Genomic DNA, 15532 nt, shown 5'->3' on the forward strand with positions numbered 1-15532 from the left:
CCATGTTGTACTTTCTTTCTTTGCTAAATTATATTTTTAGGTTTTCTAAAACTCGTGATTCTTTTTATTTTGGAACAAGATCTTGATTTTTTATTTTTATTAATTCAAAACTGGAATCTTAGGTTTTCTGAAACTCGTACGTGCAAGAACACGTATACAACATGCATGTCAGAAAAATTAACTAAATTATGCATCAAGGACATTATCACAACCACTAAAAACACAACAAAAGAATTCATCAAATCAACAGAAGATACTGAAAAACATATATATAACCAATATTCATAACGCATATGAACAGCAAAAGTTCAAAATTACTTACGTCACCCAGAGTTAACAAGCAAATGAAGTTATGGAACAAGTTCTTGAAGTTGTATCTGCAGGAAGACGACATCTTCTTCCACGAAAGAACCAGCCGACCAAAGAACGATAAAATTCTAACGGAGAAGCTCAAACTGAAAAATAGACCTATTGCTTTTTCAATTATATCAAAGTATCTGAAAATATAAAACTGTACCTGAAAATATTTGACCATATATTAATTACTGATTAAAATATATATTAAAATATATCTGACAAAGCATTAATTAGTGACTAAAATATATATTAAACTATTTCACAAAAGAGAAAAAAATCTCGTGCGTATGCATGGGTCTGGTGCTAGTTTTTTATAAAAGTTATGAAACATGTACGTTCAAACCATAAAATATTACAACTGAAAATAGCACAAAAATATAACTTGGTGAAACACTCAAACAACCTACAAATACTAAAAGTGACATCATATGTGAGAATTTCAGCCAAAGTAAAAGACATAGAGAAGAAACTTCACTTAGATATGACTTTTATATTTATCTAGTGCACAGTGATCGAACGAGGTTTTTTATAAGCTACTAGTGTTCTTATGCAACACCATGACAATTATGATGGAAATTGAATCGATTACGAGAAATGATACTAAGATATTAATAGATTTGTCTAAAGTTTAACCTTGTGTTTAGACGAAAAATTTTAATAATTTTAAAGAATTGAAATACCTAATAATTGAATTACTTGTAATTGAATTCTCTTTCTTTCTTAGATGATTATTTTGGATAGAGTAATTGAAATATTTTAAATTTCGACTTTATTATTTGGATAAATCAATTTAAATTTTATTTTATGGGAAACTCAACTCAACTTTTAAGTTTAACTAACTTAGTTCGACCTTCAATTTGGTACAACTTGTATTGACTTTTGGTTAAAGTCGGCTCGACCTTCGGCACTGCACAACCCGACTTGACCTTTGACCTAGTTCGACCTTCGATCCAGCTCGATCTTTGACCCGACTTGGCTTGACCTTCGTCTCAGCTTGGCTTGACCTTTGGCCCGGCCTGGCTCAACCTTAGACCCTCCCTATCATGACTTGTTCTTCAGCCCGACTCGACTTGGTCCGACTCGACCTTTGGTTTGGTCTGTCCTAGTTTGAACTTTGGTCGGACTCGAGACAGCTTAAAATTCGACCCAAATTGACTCGTCTTAATCTTTTGTCCGACCCAACTTAACTTTTTTTACCTGTAGACGTTTTTTTTTCTAACCAAGAAGCAATTTCACAACTTGGTTATTTTTTTTTAATTTAATTTCAAATTATACTATTTCAATTATTTGAAATTCCTTCTTAAAAATCCTTAATTTTAATTTCTTTTTAATTTTCTCATCCAAACATATAATTTTTCTTGAAAGAATTTCAAATTCTATAAATAAATCAATTACCCTCTTAGATTACCCCATCCAAACCACCATAAAGGAGCATAAGTCATTGGTTGTAAGTGGATTTCAAGAAAAAATATCACCCTGATAAATTTGTAGTGAAGTACAAGGCAATATTAGTATCAAAAGATTTTACTAAAAAACCCGACATATATATTGTGAGATGATTGCTTATAGTTTTGGTCATGAATTCCAACCCCAATGAGTCATCGCCTTGATTATTTTATGCTCTCAAGTTTAGAAATATATATGTTTTCACTTGTTTTGAATTAATCTATGGTTACATTCAATGCTTAAATTAGTAAGTATGCCTAATTAACTAAACAAACGCAATTCCCATGGGAAAATGATATTTGGACTTACCATTTTTATTAGTTGCACAACTTGGTACACTTGTCAAAATCTTAACAACCTGGTCGAGAGAATGAAGTTTGCAAACTAAAAATCTTAGTATGGATTGAAACAACCACCAAAATAATGGCATGAAAAACTTGATAATGCTTACTTTATGATGGTTTTTCACCTAATGATGTTGATAGTGTGTACTCTTAATATAAAAACTGTGATGGTAACTGGTTCTTTGATTTATATGAGACAAAATTCACTAGAGGTTGTGTATTCACACTTTGGGTGATATGATTACATGAAGATCAACCAAACAAACAATTATTGCTATATCAACAATGAAATATGAGTTTGTTGCTATGAAAATGGATGGTACTGAAGCTGGGTGGTTGAAAAACTTCATAACAAACATTTCACAAGAAATGAAACCAACCTTTGTATAAATACATTGTGATTGTCAATCGGCAATAACTACAATTAAAAACTATCTATAATAGAAATATCATACATATACATTTAAGACCTAATTTGGTGAAACAAATGCTAAAGAGTATAACAAATTTCATTAATTATATGAAGTCAAAACGAAATATAGCATATCCTTTGACAAAACCCTTAGGAAGAAACATGATTTTATAAACACCAGGGGAATGAGACTCAAGCCATTTACAAACAAACAAGTAATGGTAACCTAATTTTTGTGATTAGAGATCCCATGAATAAGGTTCATGTAGGTAAAATCAAGACACTTGTTAGTTATGATGACACTAAATTTATTTTGAAGCAATTATGTCAATTTGTATGGTGTGTGTGTGAAAGTGGTAAGAACTGCATTATTAAGAGGTTAAACTTTGTAATTATAATTATACATGGTGTAAGAATTTTAGTTTAAACAAAATGTTTAATGATTTCATATCCCTTACATGGTGGTGCATGTTTTGCAGCATATGCTTGATGAAATCACTTATATGAGTTTCGAGTGGGTGCCACTTGTTTGAGATCTTGACCTAATTTATAGAGCACTCATGAATATTGAGCACGGACATGCCTAATAAGCGCAACACAATGATAATAATAACAATTGGTAAATCATTAACACACACCAAGTGTTTCATACAACTTATTATACTAACTACATTGTGTGTTAAGTTTTCCGATATAAGATTGATTGACGTAACTTGTTATACTAATTCTAATACATTACATCCAACACGAGAAACTAAGTATTGCAAAAGCAATTTAAATCTCAGAGAAAGATAAGGAACAAGTGCAAGATGTTTTCCTTCATATTCAACAATGACTCCTAGATGCACGACTGTTGTGAACTTCATCCGCAATCACACAGGAAACTCCATCCAAAATGGCTTAAAGATTGCTTCCTCCTACTTATATAACTCTCTGCAAATCATGATGGACATTTGGATCAAATAATATTACCAACATAATAAAAAAATAAAGTGAAAAATATTTAAATACACACTAATTATTTTTTTATAAACTCTTATATACCGAATAAAATTATAAGTTATTAGATATAAACAAATGATCATGACATTTTAACGCTCGATCAATATTTACATTCTTCCTATTTTATTCTTTATGATTTCTTTTTTACATATACAAAAATTGATATTTTTAACCGTCACACTACCTTTTAAATTGAATTTTCAACTAATGAATGGAATGTCAAAGAAAACAATACACGAGTAAATAACCATTGCACATAAATTATCTGAGATTGTGAATTTGTTTAAAATGTACATTATTAATTTATAATTTATTATTTCTGAAATGTTGTTTTAATTTTTTATATTACTTTAGTAAAATACCAATATAATATATTAAAATTAAAAGTAAGAAAAGAAAAAAAAAACCCGAATCCCCTAGTATGAATGAATATGTATTTGGCGCCATAAAGCAGCACTCACTATTGTGGCTTGTGAGGCGGAGTGTTTAGAGGGGTGACCTATCAATGACGACCCATCTCATGGAAATCGACAGCGACAGCGATGACCACTCAATCTCCGCCGGGGAAAATGACATAGTTGCCACAGACCTTACTTCCTTCGGCAAGGCCATTCCGTGGGTTGAAAAATACCGCCCTCAGTCTCTCGACGACGTCGCCGCTCACCGTGACATTGTTGATACCAGTAAGACTCTCTCTCTCTCTCTCTACCTTTTTTATCTCTAGGGTTTATGTTGCAGTTTAGGTTAATTTTCTTATTTTGATTTGAGTTTTTTCCCTTCTTGTCCTCATCTTAGGGTTTTAGGAATATGGAAGTGGTGAAATTGTAGTAGTTGGATTGTACTACTTGTTTAGCGAGGGAACGACATAACTTGTTTTTAACTTTTTTGTGTTTCATTTTTATTTTGGTTTAGTGAAAATTAGGAAAATTAAAAGGAGCATGTAATCGTACATCTTATAATATATTTTCCTGGATCACTTGCTCATTGTTTTGTTTCTTAATTTGCTGTTTAGTTGATAGGCTGACCACAGAGAACAGATTGCCGCATCTTTTATTGTATGGCCCTCCTGGAACGGGCAAAACATCAACCATTCTCGCCGTGGCACGCAAACTATATGGTCCACGCTTCAAAAATATGATTTTGGAGCTCAATGCATCAGATGACAGGGGAATTGAGGTCGTGAGACAGCAGATTCAAGATTTTGCTAGCACTCAGAGCTTGTCATTTGGGTTGTCTTCTCTGTCTTTTATTCTCGTACTTGTACACTTCTTGTATACATGTGTTTGGTGTCTTATGACTACAAAAATTGTTTTCTGTAGTTTGTGTTGTTGGTTTGTCTGATTTCATGTTGGCAGTCAAATTGATGTTCTTTTCGAGTTGCTTTTGTTTTTATGCGGTGGTTGCTTTAGTTAGAAATATAGTTCACTGCAGTTGAACTTCTGGTTAGAAAGCTTCAGAATTTATGGTTTGATTATGCTCCCTGTGTTTCCCGTTCCTTGTTACTCATCTTCAGGGTTCTGCATTGCGTACTTCTAGTTCCTATACTAGTCTATTAGTCAATTCAGAGGTTCCAGTGTTCCCTTTGTTTTAGTTGTTTGTCTGGTCCTATATCTCCTGCAGATTTAATTCTCTAAAAGTCGTAGTTTAGGTGCTAAAATTGCTCCCATTCTTCTCATTATTTTTTCTATTCTGCAAGGTGCTGCTAAAATCCTTCACTAAGTGGGGGATAGCTGGGGTTGTTATATTGCATACAATTTCTATTCCCGATTGAGATATTACCACATAAAACATTATAGGCAATACAAGGACATTTATATAATTCTTTTTACCACATAAAACATTATAGGCAATACAAGGACATTTATATAATTCTTTTTTGTTCATTTTAATTTTCAGTTGTAATGGTTTTGATTTTCAAAGATCTTTGCTACTGTGTTTTATTTTCTTTCCTTTTTTTTGTTTTGCTTGCATATGCTGATATGACATTTGATTTGGAAGTTGGAATGATGGACAAAATAGCGTAACCAGAGTTGAACATTTATTTTTTGTTTATTGTTCTGGGATTGTACCGAAGCTGCAAGTTTGCCTTAACTTACCATTTAAAACTCCCTGTTCAGTGTTAAGGCCTCTGTAAAGCTCGTATTGTTAGATGAAGCAGATGCTATGACAAAGGATGCCCAATTTGCATTACGTAGAGGTGTGTGCTAATTTTTATACTCTAATGCAGCATCAAGTGGTTTCATGAGTTATAGTGCCCTTATCTCTTTTTCATGCAGTGATTGAGAAATATACAAAAAGCACCAGGTTTGCTCTTATCTGTAATCATGTAAACAAGATTATTCCTGCACTTCAATCTAGATGCACTCGGTTTCGATTTGCCCCTCTTGATGCCGTCCATGTCACTGAAAGACTGAAACACGTTATCAAGGCTGAAGGGTATGCTTCCTGTTCTATATTATCTAGTCTGCATGTAGTAGCTGGAGTCATGGACTCTTCTTTTTATCTTCTCACATCATCTGGAATATTTTTATAAAAAATTCTGTTGAATTATATAATTATATTCTCTAATATAGTTGGACACTTGTGCGTGTTGAGCACCAACATAATGATCATGAATGAAGCTGATGAAGGCTTTCATTGTTTATCTTGGGAGAGTTTATTTTGTTTATATTTTAATATTATTCATTAATTTATCTTCTGAAAGCGGGTGATTGGAAGTATTTCATGTGTTAAGTAAAAATCAGCTTCTTTTGGATATCAGTTTGTTTAGAGGGAAGGGGCCGGGAGGGGAGAAAATGCGCTTCCCGTCTATGCATCCATTTGCATTCAGTTCATTATAGAAGGTTATTGTAATATGTTTTTATTTGACTGTTAGTGTTTACCCTATTTCAAACAGTTTCTTCTCTAAGGACGCTTGTATCTTTTTTATTTTTTTGCTTCAGTTTTTTAGGTAAAAGGTCTGAATGTTCCAAACAGAAATTTGTAATCCTAAATGCAATACATAGGGAAATTTAGCTTGAACTTTTATGTCATAAAAAAATGGTGGTTCTATTGTATGTGTTAATGATAGTTTTGATGCTTAGATTCATTTGTATATAGTGAAATACTCCATCAAAAGTAATATTATACACTCTAGTGAGTGCTGATAATTGAATCAGAGGCACAGTAAAAGAGAAATAAAGAGCACGTACAAGTCCTACTGTTTTAAACTTAATGAGACCTTACTTGTGTGTGCATCTCTCTGTAACTGTTTGTACAGTTCAACTACATGTGTTCGGATTCTTGAATCACTTCAATTTTTTTAGTCAGTTAGCATGATCAAATTGTTTAACGCAAAATCTATGCTTCAATTTAGATTTTTAAGATGTTTGGGAGGTTGTAGGTAAGTTTTGGTGAGAAAAATTAAGCTATAAATGAAGTAAATGGAATTACAAGTTACTAATTTTTGTGAAACTTGGTTGTACATGCTAATCTCCTCTAATGCATCTCACATCTGTGCCCTTGTTATTGGTTCACTAATTTTATTATAAATATTTGTAATTTTGTGATTCAATTTTTTGACTTAATAACTTAAAATATGATGTTTGGCATTTTGTAATTTACTAGGCTTGATGTTGAAGATGATGGCTTAGCGGCCCTTGTTCGGCTTAGCAATGGTGATATGAGAAAGGCCTTAAATATTCTTCAGGTAAATGGCCTTCAATTTTTTTACATACAAATCTAGCTCCGCTAGTCCTTTTATTTTGATGTTTATTCTTGTTCTAGTTAAGGATTAATTGTATCGATTACATAGAATCAAACTCCATTTTTGAAATGAGTTTATACTGTTTCTTTTCTTCCCTTATACCGCTTTCAGTGTTGTACATAGTGAGATGTGTGTAGAAGTAGACACTAATGTTTACAAATGCTTACATGGAATCATATAGCAAAAAAAAAAAAAAAAGAAGGGGGAGGTTAGGGCCATAAATGGTGAAGTGTTGGCAAGTATTAATTTTGACATTTTAGCTTAGATAATGTCTACCCGGCTACATGATCTGAAATTTAAGTGCGGATTCTTGCTTGAAAATTTCCAACTTTAATATCTGGCAATGTACATTACAACAACAGTAGCTTTATTGCATTAGGTGAGGTCAGTACTATATTACACAACACCATTGGGCTTGGTCAAAAATAAAATGTTCAAGGATAACTTTGCTATGGCATCCCTTTTGATATTTTTTCTCAATGTTTGTTGGTTTCCCTCTATCTCTTTTCATAGGACTAGACACTGGGCAATCTACTTGTGTTACTAGTGCCAATAAAAAAAGATTGTTGTTACTAGTTGTTGGAAGTCCGACATCTACTAGAGATAAGATCAATTTGCAGTATATAAGTGAGTGCAAATCTTATCCAAACCGGTTTTGTAAGGTTAAGTTAGACTTAAAGTTTACTTCTTAACATAGTATCAGAGCCATTTATCCTAGGGAAGTTTGTTGTTTGTTGGATCTATTGTTCCACTTGCTACTAGGCCGCTATCGGTCAACTCATTAATGTCTAGTTTAACGCTCGATATGTATATGTTTTTATGTGAGGGAGTGTGTTGTAAATCCCACATCGATTAGAGATAAGGCCAATTTACAGTATATAAGTGGGATCAAACCTTATCTTATAAGATGGTTTTGTAAAGTTGAGTTAAGCTGGAAGACTACTTCTTTACACTAGTGACATTCTTTGTGTATGTTTAATTCTCCCTACTCAAAACTTTGTCTTCTCCTTGATAAGCGTCTCAACAATATCACCTTATATTATATGCAATAATTTTCGTATCATGTGCATTCGCATGTTGCAACACATCTATGTCAACATTCTCATTTTTGTTACTCTTATTTTTCTTCCTTATTGTCTCTTTAAAGCCCAACATTTACTATAATAGAGTTTAATTGGGTGTATAGTTGTAAGATAAAACTCTCCTTTGAGCTTGGTAGGTATTTTATTGCCACAAGTAACCCAATGTTATTCTGCATTTTAACCACCCATCCTTTATCATGCATTGTAAATCTCACTCTGACTAAATGTATGGTTAAATTATAGTATACAAATAAGTGCAAATCTTACATTGCAAGTAGATTTTGTGAAAGTTAAAAATTCACTTTTTAAAATGATATCAGAGCCTATTCTAGCAAGATTTGTTGGGTTTATGTTCAATCCTTGGTGTGAGAAGGTGTGTTGTAAATCCCATATTGACTATAAGTATGACCAAATTATAATATGTAAGTGGATCCAAGGCTCACTTTTGAAGATGGTTTTATGAGATTAAGTTTTATTTGAAGTCACTTTCTAAAAATATGTGTGGCGTCTGTCTTCATTAATTTTCTTACCGATTTTTAATATTGATCCCAAATACTTAAACTTTGTGGACATTTGGGTCATGACACATCCTAATTTTTCCTTAAAATTATGTTCTTATTTCTTGCTGAAATTGCAATATATTTACTAATATATGTTATATGGTAACTTATTTCTAAGTTACCATATAATTTGTGTTTCTGCCAGTGTCAACTAAATTTATGAAAATGATAATTCCTTTTTTGGTAAAGCATGGCGTGTACTGGATGTTATGAGATTTTCCTATCATAACTGAGGAAACTAATATAGTATGTAATTTCTTTGTATGTGATAGATGTTTTGCTTATTTATGAACTTGTAGCGTGGAAAGAAAAGGAAGGAAAAAATATAATGTAATAGGGACTGTACTGAATGTGTATATAGAAATGTAATTTTCTCAATTATTCTCATTTTCTTTTTTAGATCCAAATGGTGGTTAGCATTCTTAAATTTTGCTCACATGATTTTCCTTCGTTCATCTTGTATCCAAGTGTCAAGGACAAGTACCAGTTTATGATTTTTAATCAGGGGAAAAGTGTTATGAGTTGTTATATCTTTAGTTTTTTTTTTTTCAACTATGAATTGCAAATGACATTGTGTTTTTAATATATGTGCAGTCAACAAATATGGCTACTCAGCAGATAACAGAAGAAGATGTTTACCTGTGCACTGGAAATCCATTGCCCAAAGATATTGAGCAAATATCTTACTGGCTTCTAAACGAACAATTTGCAGAGAGCTTTAAAAGTACCGAGTGACTTGTTACCCTTCATTGTTGTGTTTAATATTTATCAGCCATTTATGATTTTTTGTTTGGTGATAATTTTAAACAGGAATAGATGAAATGAAGAGCAGGAAAGGGTTGGCCCTGGTTGATATTATCAGAGAAGTGATCATGTGAGTCTTTTGCATCATACTAACTGTCCAACATCCTGGCAACATATTTTCCATCGTATTTTCACTTTATTATCATTACAGGTTTGTTTTTAAGATTAAGATGCCTTCAGCCGTTCGAGTACAATTGATGAATGATTTGGCAGACATAGAGTATGTATTTCTTCTCTTCTTACATGCTATTCTCCTTGTGCCTTGCCTGATGAACATATGTTAGTTACATTAAACAGTTATCTAACGTTGTGAAAATTTTTGTACAACTGTCTGAAAGGCCTCAATAGGATTTAGGACAGGATAAGCTATGCTTTAAAACTCCTATAATAGGTAACAAGTCAGTCTAAAGGCCAAAATTTTGCGAAAAGGAATTGGTTTATTTTTGTGAAGTCTAACTTGATCTAACTCATTTCCAACTCCAATTACACATGGGGTTGCGAACAAGCATAATAATGAAAGGAGAAAAAATAATTAGGCTACATTTAGTGTGGATATAAAGATCAGAATTTTTTACCTCTTTTTTCCCATATTGTGGGCACTTGGATATTAGACTCTTACAATATTTGTAACGTCCCAAATTAATAGAATGATTCTAATAAATAGAGCGTCGCAGGTTGATAGTATAAATTAGAGTAACAAAAAGTATAGAAGAATCAACCATTACAGTTACCCATAATATATTAAAAGGAATAACCAAAGGCACAACACAATACCTTGAACATAGGCTAAACATGAAACATATCAAGAAAAGGTTGCTCTAGAGCAATGAAATTAAAATAACATTTCACAAGGAGAAAAGGTCAACAATGAGCGATCCAAGAAGTCTAACTGAACAACAGTTTCCCTGCCAGCACCACAATCATCGCAAAAAGAAAACCAAACAAAAACACAAACACAGATAGAAAGGGTAAGCTAGAGATAAAAATAATTTTCTTCATATATGTATATAAGCAAATTTTTAAATAGACATTTCAGTAAACACAGGTTTTTAAACAAGCATTTCAGTGTAAAGGCAAACAATGCAAGACTTTCAAACTCATTTATTCGGATAAATATAAAAAGATCAGATTCACTGCATGTTTGCATTTGTGGTGGCCTCTACTGATTTGCAGAGCCATTGTTAATGGGTTTTACCCTACCACGCATAAGGTTAGTCCATGATCATCTGGGACCATTATCCTACCAAAGACTAGATCTCCTGCTACTCTCACCATTTGAATCAGTCTGCTCTATGTGAGACTGACCGGTTCTTTAGAGTTTCAAGATGCAACTTTGCTTGAATCTTTATCTAATTATATACACTACAACACCACTATGAGATCTCGCCAAGAGACTCGTGGAATTACGTCTAGCTCATTCCATATCCATGTTTCTCACACCAAATTCACATGTTGTCTCAAACATCATAATCTCATGCCAATTCACCACCAACCAACCCAGTCATGATTCATTTCATACCAAGCACAAAAAAAAATCTTGTTCTCATTATATCACATAAAACATATAGGGCATCATACTTCATACTTTCAAGGTAAATAACTCAATCATGGAGACAAGCAACCAAATATAACAATACGAAAGCACGTCCTTGCACCAGTCTCGCTCAAACTAGAAGCCTTTGCCTAAGTGACATAAGCCTCTCGCTTAAGCTAGGCATTCTCGCCTGAGCGAGAGCTCGAATAATAAGCATTGCAGGTTTTGCGAGTTCTCGTATAAGCGAGACCTTTTCACCTGAGCGAGATTACTCATCGCTCAAAACAAAAGCGGGTCGCTTGAGCGACAACTCAAGCATAAACCAGAGGTGAGTTTCTGCTATTTTTGCTTAGGCAAGGATGACTTGCTTGGGCGAAAACAACATGGTTCTCTCTTGCTCACACATGCAAACCAGAAAATCAACACAAATCACAGCCAGACTCATTCTTATACAATCACAGTCATCAAACATGCATGTTGAACATACAACAGAGCCAAAACATACAAGATACTTCAAGAAAACGTGAAAACTCTAGCTTCCCTTACCTCAACACTAGGAAAACAACTTGCTAGAAGAGAGCTCTAACAGTAACAACACCATAGCTCCAAAGACAGATTAGAGAGCTGAAAAGCATGCACACAAGAATGAGAATAAGGTTCTAAAGAGGAACCTTGGACAAAATCGAAGCAACTGAAATGGAGAGGGAGGAAAACGGGAGTTTGAGCTCAACTTACATTCCGCTAGCTGGGAGGAGAGTTTCGCAGTTGCCCTAGCACAGCCCCAATTTTAGACAGGGGAGAAATGAGTGAGATGTTTTGATTTGAGGGTGCAGAATGGGAGTATGTGGGAAGCTGAAAGGGGTCTTGAAAAACAAATGGGCTTATTCTAGGCCCTCTCATAAAATCAGGCCGAACACTTTTTAAATCAGAAGATGGATCTTACAATATTTAACATAACCTAAGCAGATTTACCCTGTTCAGACTTTATATGTACGAGTATTAAATAGTAAAAACTGTGTTGCTTGTAGTCTTATTATATTACGCACATCTTGGAATTGAAGAAAATAAGAAGAGCTTCTAGTATTTGTACCCTATGCGTTATATATTTTTTACATCTAAGATATTGGTTTCCCTGGTTGATGATCAATCCAAAATGCTATTGTCATCTTCGTGCTGCTTGGCTCTTGTTAGAAGGCAGTAGATCAATATATTATGGATCTCTAATAATTTATGGAAAAAGGAGCACTACTTATACATTTTTTTCCTACACAGTCTCATTTGTTGGCTGAAATTCAATGCTTTGAATAGAGATATTGCCCCTTCTATCCCTGACCCACGCCCTCTCCCTACATATTTTATTATATTTCCTTTCAGTATTTTTGCAATATCCTCACTTTCCGGTGATTGTGGTTACCTAAAAATTGTCTATCCCCAGGAATTTTGTTTATCTGATTAATGATTATGTACTAGAGATGACGTCATTGCATTATGGTTCGATACAAATGTAATATGAAAGTTTAAATTATCAATAATGGGTCAAAGGAAAATGAGCTTGTATCTTCTGGTGTTTTTGGAATTATATTAGCTCTTATGATAACGGGGATGAAATTTCATCTCTTCCAGGTACAGATTAAGTTTTGGGTGCAACGATAAGCTTCAGCTTGGATCGGTCATTGCTTCTTTTACACGTGCTAGATCTGCACTGGTTGCTGCTGCGACATAGCCTTCTTCCGAAACCGGTCCGTTTGGTGAAATTGCTTTTACATACTATTACTTGGCTTGTTTGATTTCCGTAGCATTGTTCACCGTTGAGAATGGGATTATGAAGATCTTAATTTATGTGAATATTCATCGTAGGACATCTAGTCTGTTTGGAATTTTACTTCCGTCATATTACTATTTTAAGCGACACCGTTAGGATTGAAAGATTAGATAAATTAGCTGTTTTGACATCAATACAAAAAACCCTTGGAATGCATTAAATTTTGGTTTGAAAACTGGAGGATTTATGTGCCTTTTTCTGTGGGTGGATCTTCCGACACGAATAGAAGTTAGCATATCTTTGTATGTATTCCTGGGTGGAAAGTACTATACAACAGGACCCAGAAGTTGAATACAGCCCATTATTTCTGCGGGTTGTTTCTTTCAACCCCGTAATTTCAAAATGATGAGTTTTTTCGCCCCTTTTGTTTTGTATTGACCATGATAATGGAGGAGTGAGACACTAGTTCATGATTTTTTTTTTTAATTGTGTAATTTTGAAGTCTTTCAGAATCAGCAATCTTGATTAGTAATTTGAATTTTATATGTACAATTTTAAAGTATTTTGAAATAAAAAATCTAGAATAGTAATTTGAGTTTTAGTATAGTTAGATGTTCTATGTTATAAAAGACTAACTAAAACAATTTCTGAAATGTAGAATATGATCCAAAAACCTAAATAGAAATTTTTTGGACTATAATTTGAAATAATATTTTTTAAGTTACAGATTATGAAATTTTGTTTTTTGAAAAAGAATTTTTGATTTGAAAATTTGAAATATCTTACACTTTCGAAATATATTGAGAAAGAAAGTTTCATCTTCATTATTGTCGTTGTCGTGTTCCATAGTGTTAACTTTATTATCTTCAGCCCTGGTTTTAAATTCCTTTTGTATTCATATTTTTCGTTGTCTTATGATCTCTAATGAGATGTGTTTTTTATTGTGGTGCTTTTGCAGACAAAAATTATTATTTCAACCTATTTATACTGAGCTGACTATAAAATGATGATCTTAAAACCTAACATAACAGGGGCCGTTGCTTCCTGCACCCCATGTTTTCTCGGGGCATTCCATAGTCTTTAAAATACCCATTATACCTTCGGAAAAAGGTCTTAGACTTCGCTAGAGACATGAGTTTACATTGTTTTGTGATGGAGGAGGATTTTTAAGGATTCTTAAACGATGAGTTATTTGAGAAAGTGTACATAATTATTTTCTAAGATACAAAGCAATAACAAAATCATTAATTTATACAAGTGCTTAGTATTATTGCAACATTATTTTACACTATCTAAACATGTACTTACTATACATGTATAATTGATTTTGGTTCTTCATTGGTTATTTTGTTGGTTTATGCGTGTGACATCTTTTTAGCATACCCTAATCCTTATATTAACCACATAATTGAGTTATTTGTTCTTGTTCAAACTAAAGATATTTGGTTCTTTCCAATACTTTTTAATCTTGGAAATTGATAAATCCAACAACGTTTCCCTGAGATAAAATATACTTTATCTTTATTTGATTAAATTGGTTTATTTGATAGTAAATTGGTTACACTATCCATAGATCCTAGTTTTAACATCAATAGTGAATCTATTTATGATCACTTTGTATATCGAAGATTAAAAATATAGTTTTACCACATTTATTTGCAATCTAAAATTATTACGGTACTTAAAGTCGTTTTTGGGTTAAGGTCTCTTTTTCTCAGCTAAATGCAAAGTGGAACATCTTTTTAGATACTAGGAAATCAATCATTGGTTTTTTGTGTTTTACTTAATAATCAATTATTCTATTCTTTTATTGTTTAAGTGTATTGTTAATAAGTTGCTATCATATATAACTACCAACCTTCATAATTGTAAAATTAGAGCGAAAATCAGGATTGTATAACATAATAACCGGAGTGTAATGTAATGATTTAGATTTCTTAAGTGAAATTAAGGGGTTTAAAGAATTAAAGTATCCATCCAACAAAATAAAATTTAGCATAACGTTTGAGACTGTAAATACAAATGTTGAATACGGATAAAGAGTTCACTCTGCATGATCAATTGGTAATGCTATATTCACGAAGAAGGAATTAAATAATTGAATTTGGATGGTGACGGAGAAAAGAAAAAGGACGTTTCCTTCGTTTGGTATCATAGTTAGCTGATAACACAAAGAAGATTGGGATCTAGAAATCCTGTATGCTACTTTTTTAATTATTGTTTTTATAGTTTCCTTAATCAATCTGAAGTTATAAAGAAATACTAAATATTTGTATTTTATATTATAATCCAATTTGTCTTTATTAATACTTTTTTCCAGAATTTAAAAGACTTTCTAAACTAGAACATTCAAGATTAGTATCTCTACTTTCTAATTTTAAAACTTCTTATTTATAGCTATTCGTTTTCTTAAACTAAGAATTGAATTTTCTTAATGGAGGGAGGGGCGATAATATCCAATTTTCCTCTATTCCTTAATTTGAT

The 15532-nt window shown here is 32.7% G+C and overlaps 1 protein-coding gene across 1 annotated transcript; it reads left to right on the plus strand.

Annotated features, from left to right (window-relative positions):
- Positions 1–3987: 3987 nt before the first annotated feature.
- On the plus strand, positions 3988–13301 carry LOC114196314 (replication factor C subunit 3). Its single transcript, XM_028086916.1, has 9 exons — positions 3988–4244; positions 4574–4790; positions 5679–5758; positions 5838–5997; positions 7168–7249; positions 9543–9672; positions 9759–9822; positions 9904–9972; positions 12910–13301. Exons 1-9 carry the CDS (start codon positions 4067–4069, stop codon positions 13007–13009), a joined length of 1080 nt encoding a protein of 359 aa, XP_027942717.1. The 5' UTR covers positions 3988–4066; the 3' UTR covers positions 13010–13301.
- Positions 13302–15532: the final 2231 nt, after the last annotated feature.

Source organism: Vigna unguiculata, chromosome 9 (assembly GCF_004118075.2).
Source record: "Vigna unguiculata cultivar IT97K-499-35 chromosome 9, ASM411807v1, whole genome shotgun sequence".
NCBI classification, from domain to species: Eukaryota; Viridiplantae; Streptophyta; class Magnoliopsida; order Fabales; family Fabaceae; genus Vigna; species Vigna unguiculata.